General features: G+C 61.5%; 2 protein-coding genes and 1 long non-coding RNA gene across 4 annotated transcripts; 2 read left to right on the forward strand and 1 right to left on the reverse strand.

The window, feature by feature from the left end:
• Nucleotides 1-557: 557 nt before the first annotated feature.
• DAZAP2 (DAZ associated protein 2) lies at nt 558-5,314 on the reverse strand. Its single transcript, XM_062597372.1, has 4 exons — nt 5,192-5,314; nt 2,328-2,449; nt 1,585-1,827; nt 558-877 (listed from the first exon to the last, which is right to left on the reverse strand). The coding sequence occupies exons 1-4, from the start codon at nt 5,202-5,204 to the stop codon at nt 749-751; spliced, it is 507 nt and encodes a 168-aa protein (XP_062453356.1). The 5' UTR covers nt 5,205-5,314; the 3' UTR covers nt 558-748.
• A 963-nt stretch (nt 5,315-6,277) lies between these two features.
• On the forward strand, nt 6,278-11,108 carry LOC134152211 (uncharacterized). Its single transcript, XR_009960976.1, has 3 exons — nt 6,278-6,556; nt 7,287-7,366; nt 10,863-11,108. It is a non-coding gene; the product is annotated as an uncharacterized LOC134152211 (long non-coding RNA).
• A 1,900-nt stretch (nt 11,109-13,008) lies between these two features.
• POU6F1 (POU class 6 homeobox 1) lies at nt 13,009-26,249 on the forward strand. 2 transcript variants are annotated; one of them, XM_062597197.1, is made up of 12 exons: nt 13,009-13,048; nt 16,137-16,250; nt 18,515-18,627; nt 19,289-19,487; nt 21,306-21,415; nt 21,827-22,052; nt 22,941-23,170; nt 23,633-23,761; nt 23,895-24,113; nt 24,525-24,663; nt 24,806-24,980; nt 25,153-26,249. In XM_062597197.1, exons 3-12 carry the CDS (start codon nt 18,574-18,576, stop codon nt 25,496-25,498), a joined length of 1,827 nt encoding a protein of 608 aa, XP_062453181.1. In that variant the 5' UTR covers nt 13,009-13,048; nt 16,137-16,250; nt 18,515-18,573; the 3' UTR covers nt 25,499-26,249. The 2 variants fall into 2 exon arrangements, with proteins under 2 accessions (XP_062453181.1, XP_062453182.1); XM_062597198.1 differs by having other exon boundaries at nt 16,137-16,246.
• Nucleotides 26,250-27,430: the final 1,181 nt, after the last annotated feature.

A 27,430-nucleotide genomic window follows, 5' to 3' on the forward strand; every position in this document is an offset into this window, starting at 1 on the left:
TGTTTCTGGCACCAAAGCATGGCTTTGATTAGATCTAATGTGCAAAGAAATCCAAGATTACTTGGAGTGTATAAAAAAAAAAATTCCCATGATATACGCTAGCTGCATACCTTCCTGGAGGAAATCGAAGGACGAATGTGAGCACAGAGCGTGCTTCAGGGGATCCGCTCTAGAGTGAGGTCAGGAGGGAAGAAGCGCCCGGGTGCCCCCCCGCAGCGCGACGCCCCGGGAAGCGAAGGCTGCCTAGCTTTCTATCCAGCACCTCTGCTTCCACGGAAGGGGAAACCCGAATGTTTTTGTGGATCTCAGTCCAACCGGCAGGCAGTGAACAACTACGAGCTTGAGGAGAAGGAGCTGCTCTTGGAAAGCGGATTCACTCCCCTCGCCCTCCCCAAAGCCAGTGTACGGATAGCCGATTAATAAAAGCTCAGAGACAGTGCCGCAGCATCGCTCCAGTGAAATGAAAGGAAGAGGCAGGGCTGCTCAGCTCGCACGCGCTTCACGGACTGATCTCCCTTCCCTGCTTCAACAGGGGCACCGCTATCACTACAGGGGTTCTGGTTTCGCTTTGAAGTGCCTGAAGGGCCGGGCACCGAACCAGGAAGACACCTCACGGCTGTGTGTCTACTCTGCAACTTCAGGTTAATATGGACTAAAGCAGTTACGTTGTGAGAAGTGCTGACAGTATGTGATGTCTTTCCTTACACAAATGTAGCCCCCCCTTTTCCCCCCCCCTCCCCTTCCTTCTTCACCAGATAGTGTAGCCGCCATCTGAGCCTCCCAGGAAGAAGTTTCCCTTCCGTTGCGTCACCAGGACGTTGGCTCCCTGCATTACGGCCAGCTGGGCGGCGTTGGGGGGGCAGCCGGGAGGGGGGGGCTGGAAGACAGAGAAAGGACAGGCGGGAGGACGGCTGAGTCCACGTCACGACGGGAACTCGGCCCGCCGCGAGGTTTGCTGCAACGGCAGGTGGACAAGAAACCTCCACGGCGACAGCCCAGTACCCGTCTCTCGCTACCGAGCAAAAATTAGCAGTGAGAGGCCAAGAGCGGAGGAGAAACACTCGGTTCCTCTTCCCTGCCCTCTTTTCAGGGCCCGTAGCCCACGGAGTCCGTACGGCTAACCCGGCCTTCTGCCTGCGAGCTGTGGAACAAGACCTGCGCGTGGCCACAAGCGGGAAGTCCAGCGGAGCAGCTCCACCGCAGCCCAGAGCAAGGCCAGGCTTGCAGGCGGGGCGAGTGAAAGCCAGGGCGCTTAGCAGCCCCACGCCTTGTCTCCCACCCAAGCACGTCTGCCCCACGGCCCCCAGGCCAAAGCGGGGCTAGCATCGGCCACGTGGCGGTTTTGCTGTGAGCCAGAGCCACCTGCGAGCACACCCGGCTCCAGACTGCTCTCAACTAAGAGGTGCAGAGAGCAAAAACTCAACCTCCTTCTTCCAACACATAAGTAGCCACTGTGCTCCCAAACGGTCCGTCAGGCACGAAATATTTTTTGCTCAGAAATCAGAGCACGTCTTCTCCCCTGCTACTGCCCGTGAACCTCTAGAACCGAAGCACGCGGGGCTTCGAGGGTACGTTTATACTTACAGGGATACTGGCTGTTCCACCAGCCCCAAACCTTGCTCCAGCATCAAAACCGCCTTCGACGAGGACTGTGGAGCCCGGAGGATAAACAGGTCCCACGGGGTAATACGCCATGGGGACGGAAGAGCCTATCGGACCCACGGCCACCGACTGGGCCATGGGTAGGAACACCGAAGTGCCCGGATACGCCGCAGACATGGTAGGTACGGTGGCAGCCCCCAGAGGCACGAAGCTGGGACGATAAAGCTGGAAAAGAAAAGCAATGCCAACAAGTTTAAGTATCTGTTATTCCCCACCCCCATTTACTCATTCAGGTTCGCTTTCAAAGCACTAGCCCTGAGATTGACTTTCACCCTTCTGCTTGCACAAAGGAGCTCCCTTTCCTGAACGTTTAATTTTGTGTACCCTAAAAGGATGTTTTTTCCCACTGTTGCTACATGGGGAGTTTCCCCCCGTGTCTGCAGGAATCCAACTACAAGATACTAACTTAGACGTATTTTCAATCTACAGGTTGACTATATTTATCATGTTAACTCAAGGTGAAGCTTGGAACAGTGTTTGTCACTTCAAGTGCATGATTCAGGTCTCATATGAGAGAATTTGTGGACCGACTGCTGCCCAGTGATACAAACAGGAAACGAGTCTTACAGGTTACAAAAACCCTGCTGCTACGAACTCATTCAGACATTTTCTCCTTTGGAGGGGCCCCAGAATAAAACGAACCCTAGGAGAAGGATCCTGCGTACCTCAGAATAAGCAGGAGGTGCGTCTGTGTACGGCGGCGGCTGAGGAAGGGGCATAGTCTGTGGGTACACGGGATGACTGCCCGGAGACTGGACCGGGTAGGAGGGCTGGGTGGGATATTGTCCTGCGAGAAAGAAATCAGCCAGAGTCAGAAGCACTCGGCGAAGCGGGGCAGGAAGCGGCCGAGTTTGCGGAAAGCCCCTCTTTTTAATTATCACGTGAGCAGGAGTAGCAGATCTCGGAGTGCCTGTCCGCAATTACTTAGCGGTATTGGCTGCGCGTCCGCAGCTGCCGGCAGGACCCACCCGCCCGTCCCCTCCGCGCCAGGGCCGCCCAGAGGACTCTGCCCACAGTCCGCCCCGTCGCACCCGGCAAAGCCTTCAGATTCTTTCAGTCGGGGCTAAAAGCAAAACGGAAAGTTGAAATCCTTCACAGGAATCAGGCTACGGAAAAGGCAGGAAGCCGGGCAGAGGAAGCCGCTCCAGCCGCGTTATTGCCAGCCGCCACTTCGGCGCTCGCTCTTGCAAATCCTCAAACCGAGCCGCGGCCCCAGAACGAGGGCGGTGCGGGAGCACCGCCGCTACGAGGTTCGCCTTCTACTTGAAGCTACCAGCGCGTTGCCACCAGCGAGACTTGCAGAGAGCAGCTGTTAGCGATCTTAACATTTTATAATTCAAGACTGTCGCTCCATCTGCCTCCCATCCCGAGAAACCGAGCGTTGTGTTTGGTTCGTACAAAAGAGAAAGGGTGCAACACGCTCTGTACTGCAAACTAAACAAAGCAGATCTAACGCCGAGACAATACCTGCCACCCCTGGGCCTTTTAAGCTGGAGCGGAACAAAGATCAATGCTCCATCTCAGCGACATGTTTCTCACATACCAACAGAAGCGGTTTCGAAACAGAGTTGATCTTTAAGTGAAGACCGCTAGGAAATTGCGTTTAATTGCTCTGTCACGTCCTGACGGTGCCAGCTCGGCTCGAAGAGCAACTGGTACTAAAGCCTGAGCTCCAAACTCGTGCTTCTCCCCAGGCCGGCACAGTAATTGGGGGGGGGGGGGGGAACGGGACGGGACCGTGCGCGCGTCTGGCCGCACAGCGGGAGGAACGGGCACGGCGGGCGCCCGGCCGCGCCGCCGCCGCCGCCGCGCTGCCCTGCGGACATCTCGGGTCTCTCGCAGGAGCTGAGCGAGACTTGGAAGGCGCCTCGGGAGCGTGAGTCAGGCTCGGCCGCCAGGCGCCGGCCTGAGGAGCAGCGTCCTCTCCCCGCGCCCCCCCCCCCCCCCAACGCCGGGGGGGGGGTCACACACACACCCCCCCTCACCCGCCCCCTACGCTGTGCCGGGGGGCGAGGGGTCACCCCTTGTATCACGGGGTTCCCCTCATCCCCCTCCCCCCATAACGTGCAACCCAGGGTGGCCCCCCCAAACACAGAATCACCCCCCTTGTCATTGGGGGGGGGGGGACCCACATCATCCCAGGGAGGGAGGGGGTCCCCACTCCTCCATCCCCCGAACCCCATGGGGGCCCCTGACATCATCCGGGGGGGCCCTATGCCACCCAGGCGTCCCCCCTATGCTCCAGCTCCCCCAACCCCAACTGGGGTCCCCTTACTCCGTCGTGTGACCCTCTGTCATCAAGGGGGGGCCCCTACGTCACCCAGGGGGTCTCCCCCAATCCAGCTCCCCCTATACCGTCAAGGGGGGCCCTACGTCACCCAGGGGGTCTCCCCCAATCCAGCTCCCCCTATACCGTCAAGGGGGGGGCCCTACGTCACCCAGGGGGTCTCCCCCAATCCAGCTCCCCCTATACCGTCAAGGGGGGGGCCCTACGTCACCCAGGGGGTCTCCCCCAATCCAGCTCCCCCTATACCGTCAAGGGGGGCCCCTACGTCACCCAGGGGGTCTCCCCCAATCCAGCTCCCCCTATACCGTCAAGGGGGGGGCCCTACGTCACCCAGGGGGTCTCCCCCAATCCAGCTCCCCCTATACCGTCAAGGGGGGGGCCCTACGTCACCCAGGGGGTCTCCCCCAATCCAGCTCCCCCTATACCGTCAAGGGGGGGGCCCTACGTCACCCAGGGGGTCTCCCCCAATCCAGCTCCCCCTATACCGTCAAGGGGGGGGCCCTACGTCACCCAGGGGGTCTCCCCCAATCCAGCTCCCCCTATACCGTCAAGGGGGGGGCCCTACGTCACCCAGGGGGTCTCCCCCAATCCAGCTCCCCCTATACCGTCAAGGGGGGCCCCTATGTCACCCAGGCCCCCCCCTCCCCTCCAGCCCCCCCGACACATAACGGGGTTCCCCTTACGTCATCGGGGGGTCCCCCACATCGACGGGGGTTCCCCTGCTCCAGCTGCCCCCCGACGTCTAATGGACCCCTCCCTTACGTCATGGGCGCCCCCTTACGTCATGGACCCCCCCTTACGTCATGGACGGGGTCCCCCCCGCCCTGCAGCTTCCCTTGACAGCTAACGGGGGGGGGTCTCCTCTCCCTCCCCCCCCCCCGTCACCCCCGGGGGGGGCCCCGCCCCGCCCGGGCCGCGCGCGGCAGCCGCAGGGTTAAGGGCCGGGCCGGGCCGGCGCCATGGCGACGCGCGCGCGCCCCCCCCGCCCCGCCGCCGCCGCGCCCCGCTCCCATTGGCCGAGCGGCGCCCGCGCGCCCCCGGCCCGGCCGCGCCGTCACGCGCTGCGGCGCGGCCCTTAAAGGCGCCGCACAGCGGAGCGGGGTGGAACGGAGTTGGGGGGGGGGGGAGAAAGGGGGGGGGTGAGGGCCTGCCCGGAGCCGGCGGGCGGGCGGGGGGGGGGGGGGGCGCGCCGCGGCGGGGCCCCCCGCGGCGGGGCGGGGCCTCGCGCTGCCGCGGCCTTGCCTTTGCTGTTCATGGCGGCGGCGGCGGTGGCCGGGCCGGGCCGGGCCGGGGCGGCGCTGGCTGTGGCGGCGGCGGCGGCTCCCGCTCTGCCCGCGCCGCGCGCTTCCTCCTTGTTGTCACTGCGGCGCTGAGGGAGGGGGCAGGGCCCGCGCGGGGGGGGGGGAGGGAGGGGGGAGGAGGAGGCGGGGGGGAGGTGCTGCGGTGCGCGCGCCGCTACGTCAGCACGCACGAGGGGGCGGGGCGAAGGGCGCTTAAAGGAGCCGTTGGGGGCGCTCCCACTACGCACGCGTGGAGGAGGGGGGCGGGGCTTCGCTGGGGCTCCGCCCCTTCCCGGGCGTGGGCGGGGCGGAGGGGGGGAGCAGGCTGCAGAGGGGGGCGTGGGCTAGGGGGGCCGCGAGGGCCCAAACGGGGCCGCGGCGGGAATGCGAAGGCCCCAGGCGGAACCTCGGGGGGAAGAGCGGCCTCTAAATAGCGCCTGAGAGCAGCGAGGGGGGCCCGGGCTGGGCCTAGAGTACCGGGGGCGGGGGGGCGAGCAGGGCCTTTGGAGAGGGACAAGGCCCCAGTTGGGGCCTAGAGTGGGGGGGGGTCTCCAAGCAGGGCATTTGGGGGAGGCCCCATAGGTGAGGAGAGACCCTAAACAGGGCCCGGCAGGGAGGGAGGCGTCTCCAGGCAGGGCCTAGAGTAGTGGAGGGGGGGTCCCTAGGCAGGCCGCAGGGTGAAGGAGGCCTTTAAACAGGGCCTGATGTGGGTCCGTGTGGGGCCTAGAGTAGTTTTGGGGGTCCCTAAGCAGGCCCTAGGGGAAAGGGTGGTCTCTAGGGAGGGCCTGCAGTTGCTGACAGCATTTCCAGGAAGGACCCATGGTTGGGGGAGGCCTGAAAAGGGCCTAGTATGTCGGGAGGGGGTCTCCAGGCAGGGTCTAGAGTAGTTGTGAGGGTCCTGAGCAGGCCCTGCAGGGAGGGGGACCGCTAAGCAGGGTCTAGCAAGGAGGGAAGGGTCCCCACGTGGAGCCTAGGGTGGTGGTGGGGACCTCAGACAGGCCCTAGAGGGGGAGGAGGGCCCCAGGCAGAGCCTAGAGGTGAGGGGGGGAGACCCTAAGCAGAGCCTGGAGGTGAGGAGAGTCCCCCAGGTGGGGTCTAGAGATGAGGGGGGACCTCTTAAGGGGCCCAGAGGTTCTTAGGGGTTCCTCTAGCAGGTCCCAGGCCAGGCCAGGGGTCTGCCCTGTCCAGTGAGGGTCTTCATAGGGTCTGAGGTAGCACCAAGGAAATGAGAGGGAAAGAGCTGCTGGCTCTCTTCCTGCTTCCTCATGGATTAGACGCAGCTCGAGAAGCTACCTCTAAGTTCATGCATAAAAGATCAATGGAAATGGTTGGTAACCTCCAAATATTGTTAAACTTAATTAAGCCTTAAGGACTACGTGAAGCTTCAGCAGGCAGAACTACTCATTAGAACAGTGAGGGCTTTGTTGGTTACTGCAACCTGAGCTCCAGGTTATGTTAGTTCTTCTAAACTGTATCCTTGGGGCTGTTGTTGAGAGGCCCCAAGACCTTCCTCAGGCCCTATTTTCTGCCCCCAGTGGCAGTGAACCCACAAGGTGCCGCAGAGACCTTCCTTTTGGACAGCAGTATCCTGCAATGTGACCCATCGGCATCTGTGTGCTGTCCCTCAGCCCAGCACGTGGGGGACAGAGCATCTCTTGCCTGCATTAAAGAACAGCCTCCTTCCTGGAGAGGTTGTGATACCCCCTTGCCATAAACATAGCCAAAACATCGCTAAAAAGTCAAAGGTGAAGATGGAGGAGGGGTGTGTGTGAGTTTCTCAGGCTTTGGCCCTATTGGTCCCCTTCCTCCAGCAGTAGCACAGCAGTAGGTTTAGGGAAAAAACACCTCTTTAGTTCAAGTGCCTTCTCGCCTTGAAATCAGCCCCACTTTTGCAGAAGTCACCCGTTCTCACCCTCTTGGTGTGTTTGCCAGGAGCATCTATCAGCTGAATTGGCCTTAGTGATCTAACCTTAAGGGACTTCCCCAATGTTAACCAATCTTTAATGACTTTCCTATGAGTTTAGGGTCTAAATACTGTTAACAAAAATCTGTTACAGATTGCTTGATAGAGTTTGGATCACGCTGTCATTGTGGGACTTAAGACACAAAAGGAACGAAAGTAAAGCTCTTCAGTGAGGTATGGATCAGCTGCTGTGCATGGACTTGTCACAGTCCCCTGCCCAAGATCGGCCAGCAGAAGGTGCAGTCAGAGGTTTGGAGGTGTAGACGGAGACAGTATGATGCAATTTCCCAGTAGTTTCTATGTATAAAGTCTTTCTTCTTGGAAATAAACTTTAAAAATCCATATGGATGGCACTAAAGGAGCACAAAATGAAGAAAACAAACCCCCTTCTGTCCTGATTTTGGTAAGCTTTCGGTCTGCATTTTGGTCAGAGTTGGAGGGCAGAACCTTCTTCATGAAGCTCATTTTTCAGGCATCTCAATCAACAATATCATTGTTCTCTTCCTGTTTAAGTGAACTTCTCATGAATAATGTACTCGCTGCCTGATGAATATGCACGTTGGCTGCTGTGCCTGGGAGGGCTTCATAAATAATTCATGTTCAGAAAATGTTCTTCACCTTGCAACTGTACAGGAACTGTAAGAATATATATGTGTGTGTGTATGTATTTACCCTTTAAAGTGGGAGAGAAGATGGCCTGAAACCTGCCCAGGGAAACGCTGAGTGAGGTAGATTGGAGTTAAGCACAGCAAAAGCAAAGGAAGAGGAGAGTGCCTCCAGGCAGCGAAGAAGCCACATCCAGGAAGGTGATTTCTGAGCTCTGATGTCCCCTCTGCAAAACCCACCCTGCAAAGCCCCAGAGCTTGCTAAAATTGCCCAGAAAGGAGACTGTTCAGCAGCTCCTGGGTTCAGGCCTTGTTTATTTTAATGAGTACATGCTTATACAGAAAACTTCATTGCAAAGGAAAAGTGAAAATGCTTTGGGAGATGCAAAGGGCAAGAGAAGACATTTATATCCGTAGGACCAGGCTCTTCAGAAGGCACCTGCCTTCAGATGCCTTGGGGTTGTTTTTATTTGTATTTTTTTTTATCACTGATTACCTTTTTTAAGGGCCTCTTGGGTCTCCGAGAGGAAAACTCCAGTTTATGTCAAAAGCTCTGAAAAAAAAAACGGCTCGTGGTGTCTTAAGCTGTGCAGTCCCAAAATGGAAACCTGTGAAAGAAAGCTGAGGCAGTTTGTGGATGGCTGGCGGTGCGCCAGCGGGCTTCGCTTCCCACGCGGGGCAGTTCGGAAAGGCAGAGGGACTGTCTGCAAAGAGCCCGGTGTCGCCTTGGCGCTGCGCAGATAAAGGCACAAACGCTCCGGTGTACCTTTTGGGTGAGCAAAGGCCCGTGCTGGAAGCCCATATTTACCTGACAGGAGGTTATTTAACCCCCACAGAGAGCAGAGCTGGCTTGGGTAATATCTGTGATTTGCCCCTTTGTTCAAGTGTAAGAATTGAGCTGTTACGTGTTTGCGAAACTTTACCCAGGTGAGTAATCAGAGGTGAAAGGTTGTTTAAGGCAGGGAGCACCCTGCAGGTATAGGCCTGTAATTAAGGGTGTGAAAATAATGAATAGACAGTTCATAGCTACTTTATGGTATCTTCTACCTAGGCGAAATTGTGCCCTTCCTTCCACCAGCGATGAGGTTAAGGACGTTCTGTCCCTGGCTTTACTGGGACAAGATTTCACCCAGCATAATAAAGTGACGTAAGGAAAGCCCAGAAATCCCATGGAAATTTTAGAGGCTATTTACAGCTTTCAGGGAGGAAAACAAGCCTAAGGCCAGATCTATCATGGCACTGAAGAACTTGCATTAAGCTCCCTCTGTGGCCACTAAAAGCATGTGTTTAAGCTCAGATTCAGTAAAGTTTGTGAGCAACTGGAGTCGCTTTGCTGCGTGGAAGCCAAAATAAAGTCTGGCCTGCTTTTTCCTGCACTCTCAGTCATTCTTGGAAGATCTGGAACAAGCTGGTTCACGGAATATTTGTTCCTTGTAGCACTGGAAACCTTTCTCTAGCAAATCAGATGTGCCAGAGACCACATGGTCAGGTGCAAGCCCTTCTCTGACCCATTACTGAATAAGATTAGAGCAGCCAAATCGGAAAAGAAGCGTGGACAAGAAAGCTGCAATATTAATTTGGTCACCTACCAAGAGTTCTCATCGACAGAGCAAGCCCAGGAACAAAGGACACATTTTAGTTTTACCAGCTACTTCTGTCAAATAGTTAATTAAAATTCCCCCTCTCTCCCAAACAAGCTATTTTCCTGAAAAAGCTTTTCAGCACTCATAAAATCAATTCCTCTCGAAGAAAAATTAAAAATGCAATGTGCACCCTTTTCCCCATATGCATTATATTAAATGGTATGCCAATGTATGTAAATGAGTCTGAAATTCAACTAGCTGGAAGTATTTAAATATTCATAATCACAGCACAGCATATGCAAACCAGGCTCTCAGCAGAATTGCACTGCAGTCTCAAATAACAGCTGTACTCGGGCGAAGATGCTTTAACATACCGAATTCGATTAGTAATGAAAATGCGGTCAGCGCTGGTAGTGCGATTGTTAATATTCGTGCGGTGGCATTAACCTCTACCAAATGTTAAGCCCATGCTTAATTCCTGTTGAAGTCGGTGGAATCTAAGTATAAACTTCAATGCTATGCCTACGTATCACCGAGCGCCTCTAATTTGTTGCTGATTGGCACTAAATAGTATCACGTTATGTTGGTAATAAAAGGATAGTCTAGGTTACGATATGTTAATTTGAGAAACCTTTCTATATTCGCAAGAAAGGGGTATGGGATAGAATTTAGCCTCGGAAGAACAGCGCGTGGTGTTTACACCTTGACGTTAATGCACATTACCTATGTTCTAATGTATATATTCACTCATGTATAATCAGTGCGTTTCTGAAGCAAGTTCTGAATATCTCACGATGAACGCGGAAAGGTGTATTAAGAGGCAAGCATTTAAAATTAGCCCATTAGCTTTTTCTGCGGAGAAAGACAGAAGGTGTAATTCTGTTCAGCTAATGTGGATGTGAAAGAATGAAGTAAAAATAATTCAGCTTTATCAAGCTGTGCTCGTTTTTAAGAGGTGCCAAAAACTGAGATGTTATGTCGGAGTTTTTATCTTTTTTTTCCCCTTTTCCCCTGCTTGGAGATAAGAAGGAAGTTACAATTAAAAAAATAATAATAACATACAAAATGCAAGGTAGTAATATGCTTTGCTTCCTTTCTTTTTAATGATTCCAGACAAGCTATAATTGGTCCGTAAGTTGGCTTGAAAAGCCACAGAATTGCACCTGTGCTTCTAATGAGCTTTGCAATTACAGAAATAGTTTTCTTCCTTTTAATTATAGAGTGACAAGGTTAAAGTTGCACCTGAGTTCCATTTATGGAGCTTATTTCCTTGATCCCTCACCCGATCCGCAAAAATCCCTCAAAAAAAAAAAAAAGAAAGTCAGAAGTCCCCTCTGAGCGGGCAGATGAGCTCCTGTGACTCATTTATGGAGCGCTGCACAGGTCTGCGTGATCCCACCTGGGGATTAAAATCGCCCAGTAGGGTTCAGAGAGCCTCCAGGAGCATGTATTTATTTATATTATTTATTCTTTCTACCCCAGGAACGTTGCTGCTGCTGGACAGGCCGGCCGCGAGCAGCCTGCAGCTCCAACCCGGCGCCTTCCGAGCGCGGACGCGAATTAAGAGGGGCGACGAAGGCGGAGGGAGCGCTGGCCGCCGACGCGAGCCCCGGCGCCGGGCTGCGCTGGGCGATGCACCCCGGCACCCCTGCGGAGGAAGGGTGCTGTCCGGTGGGTGCTGCGCCTCCTCGCTTCTGGGTTTCCAGCAGTTCCCGGAGCCCCCGTACGTGTCCGTCGGGGACCTGTCAGGTCCCGTTTTAAATAAACCCACAGTTTTTAGAGCCAGCCTCCTGCATATTATGCTGGGAGGCCGGATCTGAGGCTAATGCTATGCCGGGAAGATGGAGCCTCTTGAATTATTACTACGGCTTCGCCGCGCGAAGGCAGGCGCTGCTCCCAGCCGGGCTCGCGCCTCCAGCTCCCCCTTCGAAGCTTCTCCGAGGCTTTTGGGGTGATTAGTTAAGTAAAAGCCCCCAACCCTCCCTGGCAGGAAGGGTGTTTGGCCCCAGGGCTTTATCGGGAGCCCTGGCCCCAGAGGGAAGCGGATAACAGGCTGCGGGGCGGGAGGGGGAACAAATTGAATCCTTTGTGCCGCCCCGGGGTGGTGCACGGTAATGTGATGATTAATGTATTAATTTATGATGATGAAATGCTGCATTAGGGTTATGATGAGCCGGCTCAGAGCCAAGGTCAGGGAGTCAAGAGCGCTGCTCCGTGCCTGACCTCGAGGTGTGGCGCAGAGCCGGGGGCTCCCCGGATCCTCCCGCCCCAGCGCCCTGGGTGCTCACTAACCGAGTGGGGTTTGGGGGAGAATCGGGGATCTGGGCTGGTGTTTGGGGGGCTCTGGCTTTTGGGGGGTCTGAGATTGCAAATGTGGGTTTGGGGGAAGTTCTGGGATTTTGAGGTCTGGGTTTTGGGGAGAGCTCTGGAACGGAGGCGGTGGGTTTGGGGGATGCGGGCATTTAGGGGTGTGCATTTTGGGGAGTTTTGGAACTGATGCTCTGGGTTTGGGGGCATCCGGCTCCTCTGGGGGCCTCGGATTTGGGCAGCTCTGGCTCTTGGCGGGAGGAGGGCACAGTTTGGGGCTCTGATAGTGCAGTTTGGGGGGTTCCGTGTTTTCAGCTCAAGGTTTAAGAAGGAGCCGGGATTTGAGCTCTGGGTTTGGGGGAGGTTCTGGCCTGGGGAGCCTGGGGGGGGCACTTTAGTTTGGGGGAGTCTGGTCTGAGGGGGGAGAAGCTTCCAGGCTACAGAATCGCTGGGTCTGGGGGGGGGGCTCTGGGCTGGAGAATCGCTGGGTTTTGGGGAGGCTCCAGGTTTTGGGGGGCTCCAGGTTTGGAGAATCGCTGGGTTTGGGGGGGCTCTGAGTTTTTGGGGGGGCTCTGGGTTGGAGAATCGCTGGGTTTGGGGGGGGGGGCTCGGGGTTTGGGGGGCTCCAGGTTTGGAGAATCGCTGGGTTTGGGGAGGCTCTGGGTTTTGGGGGGGGGGTACTGGGCTGGAGAATCGCTGGGTTTGGGGGGGCTCCAGGTTTGGAAAATCGCGGGGTTTGGGGGGGGTTCCGAGTTTTTTGGGGGGTTCTGGGCTGGAGAATATCTGGGTTTTGGGGGGGGGCTCGGGGTTTGGGGGGGGCTCCAGGTTTGGAGAATCGCGGGGTTTGGGGGGGGTGCTCGGGGTTTTGGGGGGCTCCGGGCTGGCGAGGCGCTGGGGGGGGGGCTCCGTGCGCCCCCGGCGGCCGCGGGCAGCGCGGCAGCCCCGCGGATGCGGCAAAGGCCTGCGCATAAATTATGTTCATGACGCAGCAGCTAAAAAATCCCATCGCGGGGAGGGGGGGAAGGGGGAGGGAAAGAAAAAAAGAAGAAAAACGGGAAAAAAAAAAACCCCAGCGCGAACCCGCAAACTGCCCCGAAGCGCCCCGCGGGGCTGCGGGCGCCGCGTCCCGTCCCACCCCCACCCCCCCGGGCCGAGCCGGGCCGAGCCGAGCCGGGCCGGGCCGGGCCGGGCCGAGCCGGGCGCCGCTCGCCGCCTCCCTCCCCTTTGTCCGCCGCCGCTGTGAGATGAATTTGTAATTCTCGGGCGGCAGAGGGGCGGCGCGGAGCCGCGCCGAGCCGAGCCGCGCCGAGCCGCGCCGAGCCCCGCGCAGCGCCGAGCGCCCGGCCGCGGCCGCGGGCGCGGTGAGTGCGGGGCCGCGGGCGGGCGGGGGGCCCCGGCGCGGTGAATATGCAATGCCGTAATTAGCATAATTTATATATTTATGATAAAGAGAGACCGGCGCCGCGGGGGGGGGGGGGGGGGAAGCGGCGGCGGCGGCGGCGGTTCCCCCCCAGCACCGGGGATGGGGGGCAGGGGGGAGCGGGGGGATGGGGGGCGCTGTTAGTGCTGGGGGCCCCCGGTGGAGACCGGGATGATGATGGGGGGGCAGCCGAGCTGGGGGTGCCCTAGTAAGAGTGTGGGGAGGGGGTGGCGCTGATTCCCCCCCCCCCCGATTTGGGGGCGCAGGAGAAATTGGGGTGGGGGCAGAGCAGAAATCGGTTTGGGGACAGGCAGCGATGTTGGGGGGGGTCCCGGCGAGCAGGGGAGCGCTGGGGGGGGGGACACGGAGGGATCGTGCATCCCCCCCCAACCCCCGCGGGGGGGGGGCTACTGCCCCAGGGACCCCACGGAGGGGGGCAGCTCCTGCTGCCACCCTGAGCCCCCCCTCCGCTTGCATTTTGGGGCGAGGGGGCGGTTTTTGGGGGTGCTGCAGAGCCCCAATGGGGCGAGGACCTGGCGGGGCGGAGGATGGGGGAGCTGCCCCCCACCCTGCACGCCCCCCCCCCCCCGGATAGCGCCTGGGGGTGCCCACGGGAGAACCCCGAATCGCCGCCGCCGCCGCGGCGTCGAGGGGCGGCCGCCCCGCGGGGAGTGCTCGCGGGGGCGGGCGAAGCCTGCGTTTCGGGGCCGGAAATCGGGAGAAAGACCCGTTTTTCGGCCGAGTTGGATGGAAGGGCAGGGAGCGCCGACGGAGGGGCGAGGTTCCCCGGGCGTCCCCGCTTCGCACGGGCCGAGCACCCAGAAATGGGGGAGCACGGCGGGGGCAGGGGGGGGGGGACCCGTCCGCCGGAGACGTCGACGGGCGCTGCCGTCGCTGTTTCGGGGGCAGCTTCGGACGGGACGGGAGCTTCTGGCGCGGTCCGCAGTCCGCTCCCGCTTTCGCCGCCCTCCGCTCGCGTGACCTTGGGAGCTGAGCTTAATCCCCTGCGCGGGAATAAAACCGCTTCCCCGTCTCCGCGGAGGAACGAGCGGGTTCCCGGCGCGTCGCCGGCTGGGCTGGAAGCGGGCGCGCGCCGGCGGCGGCACCGGCCTGGCCCGCTTCGCGGCGCGGGTCCCCGCGGCACCAAAGAGCGGGTTTCGTTTGGGGGGTGGCCGGGAGGGAGAAGTTTAATGCCGCAAAGAGGATTTTGCAAATAACCGAGTTGAACACCCCGAATTGGCAGGAAAGCCTGCTAAAACGTTTTGGGTTTTTTTTTTTTTTTTCCTCCCCCTTTTTTAAAAGCAGCTCTGCGAAGCTGCGCTGGCTCCGCGCGCCTCCGGAGGAGGACCCTCCGCCTGGTATTTCCTGCTCGCTCGCCCGGGCTGCAGCAGCGAGCGGCCGAAAGGCGGCCGGCGGCTCCGAGCGAGCCGCGCTCGCCCCGCGGTTCCCCGGCAAAACGCGGCCGAGACGGCCCGGGCCGCGAAGAGCCTCCGCCGCCGGGGTGTGGGGGGGGTCCCTCCGCGGCTCGTGCCGGCCCCGGAGCTCGAGTTGGCCGCTCCATCTGTTGGATGAACTTTCTTATCGACTGTGCAGCTTTTCGCCGGCGTCGGGATCGCTCCCGGCAGCCTCCTAAACGGGTCCTCCCGGCAGCCTCCTAAACGGGTCCTCCCCGCCTCGCCGTGGGGATCTGGCCGGCCCCGGCGTAGCTTCTTCCCCGAGCGCTTCGGGGAGCTGCCCTGCCTCTGCCCGAGGCCTCCCGAGCGGGAGAAACGTCCGTCCGCCGAGCCGTCGCGGTCCTGCGGCGGGCTCCGGCTCTCCCTTCGAGCCCCGGGAGCTCCCAGCCGGCGGGAGAGCGCGCTCGGCGCTGCAGCCCGATGCTGCCGAGAGGGGGGGAAAAAAAGAGGAATCGGTGCTGGGGTGCGCGGGGGGGATCTCCGCGGCAGGGCTTCGTCGGGGAGCTGCTCGCCGGGGCGGTGGGTGCCGTCTTCTCACCTGTGCCGTCTTCTCACCTGTGGCAAGTTTGTTCAAACTTAGATTTCCACCTACTTGGGATGCAAGTGGCTACATCTGACTCATCAACGCTTGTAATTAACACGGCAATTATTTGCAGTGAGACTCGGAGCATCTTAAATTATCCTTTTTTTTCTTTTTTTTCCTCTTTTTTTTACTTTTTTCATATTATTATTATTTTGTGCATTTCATTTCCTTGTCACCATCTGTTGCGAAATGGCTGACTTCTTGCTGCGTTGCACTTACCACCACCATCTGGCCAAATTATTTGTCCCATTAATTGCAAAAAAAAAAAAAAAGAAAGAAAGAAAAGAAAGAAAGAAGCGAGAAGCAGCAAAACGAAATGGCACTACAAACCTGCGCTGCGTCTGCTAAGCGAGCGGCGGCCCGCGCCGCGATCCGAAGCGTGCCGCCGCGCCGCGCCTGACATTAGGAAATGTCTGTTTAATCGTCTCGCGCGCTAATTGGGCTCTTTGCACAGCACCGAGGAAAATTTCTCGCTCTCCTTCTCGCCGCGTCGTTTGAGGCTTCCCCCGCGGGGCAGGCCTGGGCGCATCTGCGGCTCTCGCTGCGATGCAGACAGCGGTTAGAGCCCGCTCCAGCCTCGCGCGGCTCTGGTCTCGCTAGAACAAATCCGCGGTCCTGAGCGAGGCTCTTTAGCTTGTGATGGATCTGGACGGATAAAAATGAGCTATCTGCAGCCGTCTTAGATCAGCAAACTCCGAATCGCTGGGGAAAGTGAATATAATACGTTACGTTTTAGTTACTGCAGGCTTTTGGGGCAGCTTGCAGATGAGCCTTGACTCGCCCTTCCGCTTTGTTCCACCTCCGTTGGCAGCGATGAGGGGTGGTAGGGGAAAATGAACTTGCGGGGACGAGGATGCTTCTTAGCTGTCCCGTCCTGCCGCGCCGCGTGGGATCTCGCTGCTCCTCATCGCGTCCGGAGACGTTCCCAAAACTCGCAGGGAAAAGGCACGGGGCCGGGCACTGACACAGCTGCGCTTTTCCTTCCCCTACAGCCGACCGAGTAAACCCGGAGCGCCGCAGCCGGAGAGCCTGCCCCGACGAGCGGGACCCGGGAGACCGCCCCGTCGCCCGCCAGGAGCCTCCTTCCACCCCGGAGCAAACAGTGAGTGAGTACGCAGGGCTCCCGGCCCCGGGTTTCCTTGCAGAGAACTGCCGTGCCGGGACGCGCTTGCTTCCCGGAGGTTTCCCAGTGCTCTCCGTCCGCTCCGAGGAAACCGTAGGTAACGCAGCTGCTTGGATGCTGCTCTGCTCCCAGGATCCGTCTCGCCTAATGGCAGGCTCCGGTGTAGCCGTAGGAAGGAGCAGCTGCGTGCGGAGCGGTGGGAAGACGCTGGGTGGTTATTCCTAGTTAGCAAAGCCCCCGGGGCTGCTTTTAGGTTGTGCCTGTGTCTGTCCGGGCCAGCGCGGTGTGGTGATGCAGAGGGAAGATAAAGTCCCGTATAGCAGCGACCTGGAGCCTGCTGCACCCCGTGGGGTGAAATGTGCAGGACACGGGGCCGGAGCCTTCCCCGTCCCCGCTGCCAGCCACCCAGCTGCCCCCAGCGAAATTCAGAAAGTCCCTCTTCCCACGGCAGAGATCCTCCCTAGCTCGTTCCTGCCTGTTTCGCAGCAGGACGCGTCGCACCTTTGCGTTTCCGGCTTTTCTCCCTGGCTGCCCCACGGAGGCAGTGCAGCTATCCCGTCCTCCGACTTCCTTGCTGTTTGCCGGGCTCCGGCTGTCGGAGAGCTCATTAACTTTTAATACTGCCAGATGCCTGCATAAGCCACTCGCTCGTCCCTTGCTCTGTTCTCTGTTGCACTAGAATAAATTGTTAATTAAACAGTGCACTGGCATCCCAAGGTGTTTGTCTACTCTGAAGCTGAGGCCAGGCTTAAAAATTCGCAGCAGCTACCAGAGATCAGTCACTGGCCGCTCTAAGTGTCCTCATTTAGTCTGACAACGGGGCTAAAACTTCCCAGCTCACCGGCCGACAGTTGCAGGTTGGGGATCTGCTTGGATCTTTCGGTGGATCCCGGCAGATCCGGAGCAAGCAGTTTGTGAGCCCTCTCCCGGCGTTTGCCGTGGAATTCGCCCCTCTCTGCTGGGACCCTGAGCATCACGTCGCTGCAGATGATAAATAGCAAGTGGCATTTACAAAATACAGCCGAAGGGAATTAGATGCTTGGCCCCTGTTGAGCTTGAAATGAGAATTTGGGCTCTTAATTCAATTTAGGCCCCTTTGGATCAACAGGATCCAAATAACTATGTTTACTAATTGCACGTAAATGCCGGGCCCTGCTAAGGATACGCTCCACGGCCTCAGCAGGAGGCTGGTGGCTTCCGAGACGCAGAACACAGTAAGCACCATTAAATGGCTCATAAAATGAAGCCGAAGGGATGTTTTCCGGATCCTTTTGGCTGGTCTGACACAGCTAACCAATGTATCACGGGAGAGCTGAGCTGAGGGGCGGCAGGGGGTATCCGCAGCGGGCCAGGTTCCCGTGCGGAAGTAAAGCCCTTCAGACGAGTTAAATCAGTGCAGCTTTAGGGGAGAGATTCCCTTTCGGATCAGTGGTGATCCCGGGCGGTGCCTGGCCGGGTGCTCAGAGTGGGGGGCGAAGATTGTGGATTCGCAGAGCTCGCAGAGTCCCAAGCCGGCCGGTCTGGGCCGTGCCAGCGCCTTCGCTGGGAGGGAGGCAGGATCGGGCCTCAGAGGGAGATAACTCGGCCGGTGGGCGCCCGGCCAGAGGGCAGCTCGCGCTGCCCGGAGTTTCGGGAGAGCGGGGCTCTGCCTGCACCTACCAGTGCAAACATGCCCCCGGGCTCCTGAGCAGTTGCACAAACAAGGACACCTTCGCACATGCATCAAGTAATTTTGAATGTCATCCAGGCTGGCTGGTTAAATGCATCCCAGAGACACTGCTAATAAAAAATTCATAAGCCTCTTATAAAGGCAATTATGTTTCTGTAAGGCAGCGAGGGGACAATACGTGACCAAATCAGTTAATGAAGGACGTTAAAAGGGGAAGAGTCGCCTTCCAACAGGTGTGCCGAGTCCCTTCCCTTCGTGAAAATCCCATCTCACTTGCCAGGAAATTTCAGCCCCATCAAATCGGATCCCCTCAGGAAAGAGCAAATTGACTCTCAGCACTGGGGGCTCGCGGTGGCCGCGACGTGGCGCTTGGGGACCTGCCCTGCGCTTCCAACAGGAGCAGTTTCACATGGGTCGTGCCTTGATTTTAAGGGTTTTCCCAGGGCACAGTAGGGATTGGGTCCTCACCTGCGGCGGGGCAGCGGGAGAAGAGTCAGGGAAGGGTTGGGGTCTTTGGTTTGGTCCCCCGAATCACTTGCCGGTTCAGTGACAAACGCTCCCGTGTCCCTTGCTTGCAGCATGTGGAAAGCCTGAGCCGGCTCCCCCTGCCCTCTGCAGCCACCTTCCCGGGGACGCGATGGACACCGAAGCTGTGCAGCCCCAGGAGGCCTCGCTGACCGTCAATGAGCAGGTAGGGGCCGTCGCAAGGTTCGGGGTGACCGGCAGGACAAGCTGCTGTGGCTGTTTGCGCCCCAAAACTGGCAGGTTGGGAAGGCCACAGGGTTTGGAAGGGATTTCAGAGATGGCCTGAGTCCCGCTGTCTCACCGTATCTGAAACCCTCTTGGCCCAGTGTGTTCCTGCTTTTCCCTCCGGAGGAGCAGGCGTCTCCACTCGCAGCTCCCTTTTCACGTGTCCCAGTGCACTATTGCACAGGGAAAACTGTATTGCGGTTTGGAGGGTTCGTCCAGCTCGGACCTGCAGGGTTGTAAATCGGTGTTGACTCTGGAGCCGCTTCGCAAGCTTGCAGAGAATTTGGCTCACTGCCTTTAGGCAGCGCAGGGGTGCGGTGTGGCCGTTAATAGCAGCGTTTCGCTGCCGAAGACGTCGCCCACCGATGCGCATGGGGCTGGGGTTGACTAGGAGAACCCTGAAACTGCTGGTTACCTACAGCAGGGAGACCCTGGCCAGGGCAAGGGCTCTGCACTGAGCTGGCTTTGGTCCCCGTAGCCGTCCCCTCTCACGGGGACGGGGTGAGCTCTGCTTGGCTAATTGTAAGGGTAACGGTGGGGCAGGAGTTTGGCCTGGGGGCAGAGCCGAGCTGACGGGGGGATGCTGTGGGGCATGTTGCCAGGTCATCGTGATGTCCAGCCACGAGACGATCCGCGTGCTGGAGGTCGGCGTGGATGCCCCGCTCCCGGCCGAGGAGGACCGGAAAGCCTTGGAGATGCCCGCGAGGGAAGTAGCGCGGGGCTCGCCGGGACAGACCGCTGACCCGGCCAGAGAGGACGTCCCGCCCAGCGCCGAGACCGCGGGCAGCGGGGACATGGCTGGTAAGATACCTTCCTCCCTGGGCTCCTTCCCCAGGCTGCTCCGCTCGGGGCGCTGCTCGGAGACGGGAGGAGAGTTGCACCCACGCTGGCCCTTCGGCGCAAAGCAGAGTCTCTCCTTGCTCCGGAGCCTCGCTCCCGCGCTTAGCCGAGCTCAGGGTTTCGCCAAAGCAGCTCCTCCGGGAGCTGGTTGGGGAAAGCATCCTGCATTGAGGACAGCAAACGCTTAAAACAGAGGCGTTTTGTCGTGGAGCTGCTGCGCCGGGGAGCTCGGTTTCCCTGCAGCCCTCGAAGGAGCGCAGGCGCAGTGAGCTGGGTTTCCTCTTCCCTTTGCTCCGAGCCGCTCCAGGGTGTCAACCTGGTACATCCCATCCCGGAGGTGGGAATGCGGCCCTGGAAACAAGCCTTTAGCACAGCTTTCGGGAAGACCCTGCTTTATTCCTCGCTGCTTTTGGCCAGCATCTCAGTCCTCTCGCAGGTGCAGCTCGAATGTGCCTGCAGGCGCTGCCATCCTCTCCCCTCTTCTTCCCGCTCTGAGCTTTAGCTTTAATATGCCTCTTCTCTCCCTGGCTGTCACTTCGAGGTGTGCCCAGACAGGTCCTTTTCCCCAAAAAAGAAATATCCCACCAGGCTTGTAGCAGGGCACTTTGGTGTCTTTTTAAGTCCTTTATAAGCCAAGGAGGCGAGCATCCCCCTGGGCTGCAAGATGCTCCTGAGCTGCCTGCCCAGGGGCTCGAGGAGCTGGAGAGCCCCAAGGTTACGCCAAAAGCCGCCGCGCCGTGGGGAGCGGCGCGAGCCGGTGCCTGGTGACGCAGCCTTCCCCTGCGGGGATGCGCGGGGTGTTATCCGTGTTGTGAAAACAACGGGGCGGGGAGGGGAGGGGGAAACGCAGCTTCTTCTCGGGTACGCAATTTTTTTAAAAGGCTTTTTCCAGTTTTGCAGACATCTAGCTATTTCTGGGCCAGGAACCAAAGGCGAGAAATGCCTGGCTTTGAGCTGAGGAAAATATTTATTTGGTAAAACTTTTCTGCCAAAGGCGAAGACACAAAAAGGGTATTTTTTCTTTTTACCAAAGTAGAAGAGGATTAAGCAGATTTTATACTCAGGGGTTACCATTATTAGAAGTTGGGCAGAATATATAGAAGAGGTTGCTCAAACAACAAGTAAGTAATTTTGAAAGTAATAAATACGGATTAGGAGCAAGGTTTCCTATTACTTGACTGTTAGTGATGCTAAGCAATTCTAATTCGTCTTTCAAATCTGGGTGGAGGGCTGAAAAACGCAAATGAAAATTTTCAGTAAGAAACCCTTAGCAGAAGAGTGAAAGATTTCACCTATGCGGTAAATTGGATCCATTTTCTTTTGGTTTGTTAGTAGTAGCTATATTTGGTTAGTATCTGTATTTGGTTAGTTATTGTATTTCAATCCAGGCAGAGAACCCTTCTTTTTGTTTAAAAAAGGGGCCCAAAACTAAGAAGAAACACCCCAAAACACAAAATGACCATAAAACTTCACCTGTTTCAGACAGGAAGCTTCACCCTCCCCAGAAAATGGAGAAAGTTAAGTTAAGCTAAGTTAAACGGCGTGCGAGAGAGCGCGGGAACGCAGAGCCCGCGGGCGCCGCGGACCCGGCGCGGTCCCAGCCGCCGGCGCTGAGCTCGAGGCCCCTGCGGGGAGGCGCTGAGCTCCTGCCCCTGCTTGTGGGTGGGCTGCAAGCCTCGACGTCGAGGCGTAAGGGTCCCGTAGCCCCCGCACCCCCAGGCCCGGGCGCAGGCTTTGGGGGGCTGGCGGCGCCTCTCCAACCCGTCTCCTCTTCCGCAGGCAAAAGCAAGGCAGCGCCTGGAGCGGCTGCGGCCGCCGGCGCCTTCGGCCAAGCCCCGAGCCAGCAGCCGCAGCCGATGGCCCCGCTGGCTGTGCAAGCCGCCCCGCAGGTAACTAACTACCCGGGGGCGGCGGCGGCGGGGTGGGGAGCAGCGCGGCGGGACCCCCCCCTCCGCTCGCGGAGACACGGGGCGGCGGCGGCGGCTCCTGGCGCGGGGCGCGCAAGCGGCGCCCCGAACCAAGCCGCTCGGCCTCGGCCCGGCGCCCTCGCGCCCCGAGGCGCTGCCGGCGACGCGTCGGGTGTTCCCCGGGGGGCCCCCCGCGCCCTGCGGGCGCCGCGCCGAGCTGGGAACCCAGCTGCCGAGAGGGGAGGGACCCCGGGCCGAGCGGCTGCCGGCTCCGCGCATCTCCCCCCCCCCCTCCCCGCCCCGTCGCAAAGACCGCGCTCGCTCTTGCCTCGCTGATGCTGTCTGCAGTGGCGTTGATTTTTGTTCTTTTTTAAATCTTGTTTACTTTTGCAGGTCTTGACTCAGGAAAACTTAGCAACAGTTGTGACAGGAGTAATGGTTCCAGCAGGGACAGTTACTCAACCTCTTCTTATCCCCATCAGTATTGCAGGTCAAGTGGCAGGTCAGCAGGGGCTGGCTGTGTGGACATTTCCTACAGCAACGGTCGCTGCCCTTCCCGGACTGACGGCTGCTTCTCCTACAGGGGGAATTTTCAAACCGCCTATAGCCAATTTGCAAGGTAACCGTTGCCCTTCTGCTTTACGGCCTCCCTAATTGCGCACCTGGTCCTCCCCGGCTCGTGCCGAACCGCAGCCCGTCCTGCCCGGGATGGCTCTGAAACGGTTTCAGATCGTGGGGACGTGAAGACCTGGAGTTTATTTTGCGACTCCCCGGGCGCGAAAATCGCTGGGAGCGTTGGACCAGGCCGACGAACGGGGAGGGCAGGACGGAGACGGCGACAGGGAGGAAGGCAGCGAGGGGCGTGAGCTGAGAACCGCGGGGATCCAGCGCCGATGCGGGGCTCCGGATACGCCGCCCCCCCACCCCCCCCTTGCAGCGGGCGCAGCGCCCTGCCCCGGGGCACAGCCAGCTCCCCGGCGCTGCCGAGACCTGCGGGGCGTCCCTGCCCGCGGCCGGAGAGGGATTAACGCCTCCCCGACCGTCGCGCCGCGATGCCGAGCGAGGGCTTCATGCCCTTATCCGTCAGAGGGAACCGCCTCGCCTGAGCTCCCTTGAGAGCCGGAATCGCTTCCAGGAGCGATTCGTGCCCCGCCGAGACATCCGAGCCGGGGGAGACGACGCGGCGTGGAGGTGCCCCTGTCCCTCCGCGCCGACGGCAGCCGCCCGGCAGCTGCTTCGCGTTAAAGCCAGCGCCTCGGCCGGGCCGGATGGGTCCTGCCGCTGCAGACGAGCTCAGCGCTGCGTGTTACGGGCGCGCTGGGAGGTCTCCCAGCGCCAGGCAGGGCAGCAGGATCACGCCAGCGTGAGCGTGTGCTGGAGCTGCAGTTGCTGGTTCCCTTCGGAAGGGAGCCGGCAGGGTGGGAGGGAGGAGGAGGAAGGATGCACCGGACCCGGGGCCGTCCCCTTCCGTGCCTCGCTCACTCTCTCTCCGTCTCTTTGCTTCCAGCCGCCGCCGTGCTGAACGCAGCGATACCAGCGCCGGTGCAGCCCGCCCCGCCGGCGCCGGCCCCGGCGCAGCCCCGGCCCGCCGCGCAGACACCGAGCGCCTTCGCCCCGGCGCCCAGCCAGCAGCCCCCCATCCTGCCGCAGCCCGCTGCGCCGGCCCTGCCCAAGCCCCTGGAGACGCAGACGCAGATCACAGTCCAGCCTGCGGGATTTGCCTTTAACCCTGGCATAGTAAGGAGCCCGGACGGACGGACGGACAGACGGAGCCGGACGAGTTTCCCTCCCGCTCCCCTTAGCCCGGCGCTTTTGTGGCCGCGGAGAGCTGCAGGCGGGGGTGCTTGCCGTGGACCCGGCGCGCTCCTAGCAGACGCGCCTCTCTCCGGCGACTCGCGGGCGATCTTCCCAGATCCCCGGCCTCGGTTTCCCCAGCTGCGACGGATGTTGACCTCTCCCTCTCCAGCGGCTGCGCAGGGAGCCGGACAAGCGGTTTAGGCAAAAACCCTGGCGCTTAAGGACTCGGAGCGACTGCTTCGCAGCGCGGCGGGGGTTGCCCTGGCGCGGGGGAGCCTCGGAGGGGACGCGCGGCGGCCCCGGGGCGGGGGGTGGCCTGCCTCTCGCCGGCGCGGGTGACGCGCACCTCCGTGCCCCCCCCCCCCCCCCGGCGTCTCACCGGCGGCTCTCGGTTCTCCGCAGATCGGCGCGGCCTCGCTCGGGGGCCAGACCCAGCTGCTCGGCTCGCTGGCGGCCGCCCCCGTGATCGCGAACGCCATCTCCAGCGTGCAGGGCATCGCGGGCCAAATCCTGACCAACGCGCAGGGCCAGGTACGGCTCGGCAAGAGAGGGCCCCCGCGCTGCCCGCCACGAAGCCGGGCAGACGGGCTCGGCCCGCCGGCCGGCCGGCCGCCGGGGCCAGGGCGCTCGCAGGACGCGCGCCCACGGCTCCGGCTCTCCCCAGGTGATCGGCACCCTGCCGTGGGTGGTGACCCCCCCGGGGCTGACGGCGGCCGGCCCCGCGGCGGCCGCGCTGCCGGCCCCCAGCCTGCAGGTGCAGGCGGTGACGCCCCAGCTGCTGCTCAACGCCCAGGGCCAGGTCATCGCCACGCTGGCCAGCGGCACCATCCAGGCCGCGGCCATCAAGAAACCCGGCGCCCCCGAGTCCCCGGCCAAGAGCGAGGTGAGCGCCGGGGAGCCGCCGGGCCGCCCCGTCAGGCCCCGAGGCCTCTGCCCGCTCGTAGACTTGAGTTTCCCAGTTCTCGGCCGGGATGGGAAGAGACCGAGCTTTGCCCTGGCGCCGGTGCCGCGCGGGCGGCCGCACGTGGCTGCTCCTCGCCGCGTCGCCTCCGGGCTCTGCGGCGTGCTGGGATGCTCCGCGCCCGGAGCGGAGTCGGCTCGTCCCCGTGCCCGGTGTCTCCGGGCAGCCGGCGGTTTCACCGCCCTCTCCAAGCCCCTTCGGTCCCCGCCGCGAGCCGGAGCGGCGCGGCGGCTGCTCCCGTGGCGGCGTCCGGAGGGAGGGAGGGAGGGAGGGAGCTCGGCGCCGGCGCCGTGCCCCGCTCCGGAGCGGCTGACCCTCGCTCTCGGCTCCCAGGTCCAGCCCATCCAGCCGGCCCCGGCTCTGTCCCAGCCGGCCGTGGTACTCGCCAGCCCGGCCGCGGCCGCCAAGCCCTCGTCCGCTCCCGTCCCCATCACGTGCTCGGAGACTCCCACCGTGAGCCAGCTGGTCTCCAGTGAGTCGCGCTCGGCTCCTCCTGGGCGTTTTCGCGCGCGCCGCGCCGCACCGTGCCGGGGGGGATGGCGAGAGGGGAAGGGACGCGGCGCGCCGGGGCCGCCCCGCACCCGCGTCACCTTTCTCCTCCCCGGGGCTCGCAGAGGCGCCGGCTGCCAACGCCAGCGCCGACGAGGACGGCATTAACCTGGAGGAGATCCGCGAGTTCGCCAAGAACTTCAAGATCCGCCGCCTGTCCCTCGGCCTGACGCAGACCCAGGTGGGACAAGCTCTGACGGCCACCGAGGGACCTGCCTACAGCCAGTCGGCCATCTGCAGGTACCGGCGGCGGGGCGACGGCGCGCGTGATCGGGGCGCTTCCCTCCCCCGGAGGAGGAAAATCGAAGGAAGCGCGGGAAGGTCGCGCTCGGGTGGCCGAAGCGACCCCGGGGCTTCGGCGGCCCGCGGCGGTGGCACGCGGGGGAACCGTGTCTCTCGGGGCGCCGCGCAGGTTCGAGAAGCTCGACATCACCCCCAAGAGCGCCCAGAAGCTGAAGCCGGTGCTGGAGAAGTGGCTGAGCGAAGCGGAGCTGCGCAACCAGGAGGGCCAGCAGAACCTCATGGAGTTCGTGGGCGGCGAGCCCTCCAAGAAGCGCAAGCGCCGCACCTCCTTCACGCCGCAGGCCATCGAGGCGCTCAACGCCTACTTCGAGAAGAACGCCCTGCCCACGGGCCAGGAGATCACCGAGATCGCCAAGGAGCTCAACTACGACCGCGAGGTCGTCCGCGTTTGGTTCTGCAACCGCCGACAGACGCTCAAAAACACCAGCAAACTCAACGTCTTTCAGATTCCCTAAAGGGGAGGGGGGGAAAAGAAAAAGAAGAAAAAACATATATATGGATATATATATATATATATATATATGGGGGAGGGGGAATCCCGGCCGCTGCCCAGCGCCCGCCCCGGCCACGAGCACTTTGCGCCTGACGGCCCCCGGCTCCCGCGCCGCCGCTGCCCTCCGTCCGTCCCCTTCCCGCGCCGGGGGCCGCGATTCCCGCGTTTCTGTGTCGGACACCTTCTCCCCGCCGCTGCCCATTTCTAACCGCCCCCCCCCAACCCCCCCGAGCGATTTTCGCTTTTACACGGCCGGTTTTGCCCTTTCCGCGGTTTTCCCCGTGTTTGCGAGGCTGAGGCCGGCGTTGCGGCCCGGCGTGCTGCCGGTGAGACCCGGGGTCGGTTCGGCCGCTCTCCGCCGCCGGGATCGCGCCGGCTCCCGCGCCGGTGTCGCGCTCGCGGAGCCGGGGGCCGGCGGGAGCGTTTGCTGCCGTGCGCCCCCTTCCCCGCCACCGTCCCGGCCCCCCCCCCCCGGCCAAAGCCCTCGAGAGCCCTCGGAGGAGGGCGGCTCCTGCGGCCCGTGGCGGGGACAGACGGACAGACGGACGCCGTTTTGGAGCTCCGGAGCCTCTCGGGTTGGGGGCGGCCTGGCCAGGAGCCCCGGGGCTTCGGCACCGCCGCGCGGGGCTCACCAGGGGCCGGCTCTCGCCGCCGGGGACGCGTCAGACCGATGCACTTGATGTAGTGGTGTGAAATAAACAGTATTTTTCTTTTTTCTTTTTTTTTTTTTTGCTCTTCCTGTTATTTGGGGGGCGGGGGGGGCTGGAGGGGGAGCGACAGGGTTTGCCGACACCTTCCCGATGGTGGAGGGACGCGTTGCCGGCTCAGCTCGGCCTCCCCTGAGCCCACACAGACTTTTCCAGCCTCCCCGGCTGGACTCGCCATCCCCGTGAGGTAGCATCGGGCCAGTGATGGGTACCCAGCGGCTTGGGCCGCGTTGCCTTATCATCGCTGCCCACCCCCGTCTCTTGCCGAGAGCTTCCAGGGTCTCCTGGCTCGCTGGGCCGCCTGCGGTCTGGGTGCTGGTAAGCGCCGGCTGAGCCCGCTACAACTCAGCGCACGCATGAGCCGGGAGCGAGCCTCGAACCCGCGGCAGCGCGAGGCGCCGCATGGGCCCGTGCCCCGCCGGGGCGGGGAGACCCGACCGCACCACGCCGCGCCGCTCGCGCCCCGCCCCGCCCCCGCCGCCGCCGCCGGCCAATCCTCACGCCCCCTGCCCGGAATGGGGAGCCCCATTGGCTGCGACGCGCCGCGCGTCACCCGGCCGCGCGCGGCTCCCATTGGCTGGGCGCGGCGGCGGGGCGGGGCCGGCTCCCCGCTGGGGCTGGAGCGGGGGGTCCGCGGCGCCGCCGCCTCCATCTTGCGGGGGCCGCGGGCGGCGCGGCCCGGTGCCCTCGGCGGGGCGGCGGCGGCGGGGCCGGGGCCGGGGCCGGGGCCGGGACGAGCCCCGCGGCGGAGGCTGGGGGCCGGCGGGCCCTCGGGGCCGGGGGCGGGGGGCGGCCCCGTGGTGAGGGGGGAGTCACCGGGGGGCGCAGGCCTGAGGGACGGGAGGGGACGGGGGGGGTCTCGCCTTCGGGGGGGGGTCGCGACGCCCCTCGGGCAGGGGGTGACTAGGGCTTGGGGGGGGCTCAGAGGGTGCAGCGCTGCGGGGGTGCCCCCGCTGCGGGGGAGGGGGGCAGAGCCTTGGGAAGGGGGCGACTGTGGGGCTTGGGGCGGCCCCAGGGGGTGCAGCCCCTTGGGGGGGGGTCAGGAGGGCTTGGGGTCCAGGTGGGGGGGGCAGGCTCTAGGGTTTGCGGGGGTCCTCGGGGCTAGTGCAGCCCCTTGCGAGGGGTGACTTGGGGGTCCCGGCACCCCTCGGGGGGAGCAGCGCAGGGCGCCTTGGTCCCTGGAAAGG

This window comes from Rhea pennata, chromosome 29, assembly GCF_028389875.1.
Source record: "Rhea pennata isolate bPtePen1 chromosome 29, bPtePen1.pri, whole genome shotgun sequence".
NCBI lineage: Eukaryota > Metazoa > Chordata > Aves > Rheiformes > Rheidae > Rhea > Rhea pennata.

Excerpts from the sequence above, each read along its gene's own strand:
- POU6F1 (XM_062597197.1), top strand. The coding sequence starts at position 18,574 with ATGGACACCGAAGCTGTGCAGCCCCAGGAGGCCTCGCTGACCGTCAAT. Across the intron at positions 18,628-19,288 it reads CGCTGACCGTCAATGAGCAG|GTCATCGTGATGTCCAGCCA; the intron begins GTAGGGGCCGTC and ends GCATGTTGCCAG. Across the intron at positions 19,488-21,305 it reads GGGCAGCGGGGACATGGCTG|GCAAAAGCAAGGCAGCGCCT; the intron begins GTAAGATACCTT and ends CCTCTTCCGCAG.
- DAZAP2 (XM_062597372.1), bottom strand. Across the intron at positions 1,828-2,327 it reads CACCTCCTGCTTATTCTGAG|CTTTATCGTCCCAGCTTCGT; the intron begins GTACGCAGGATC and ends TTTCTTTTCCAG. Across the intron at positions 878-1,584 it reads GTGGAACAGCCAGTATCCCT|CCCCCCCCTCCCGGCTGCCC; the intron begins GTAAGTATAAAC and ends TCTGTCTTCCAG.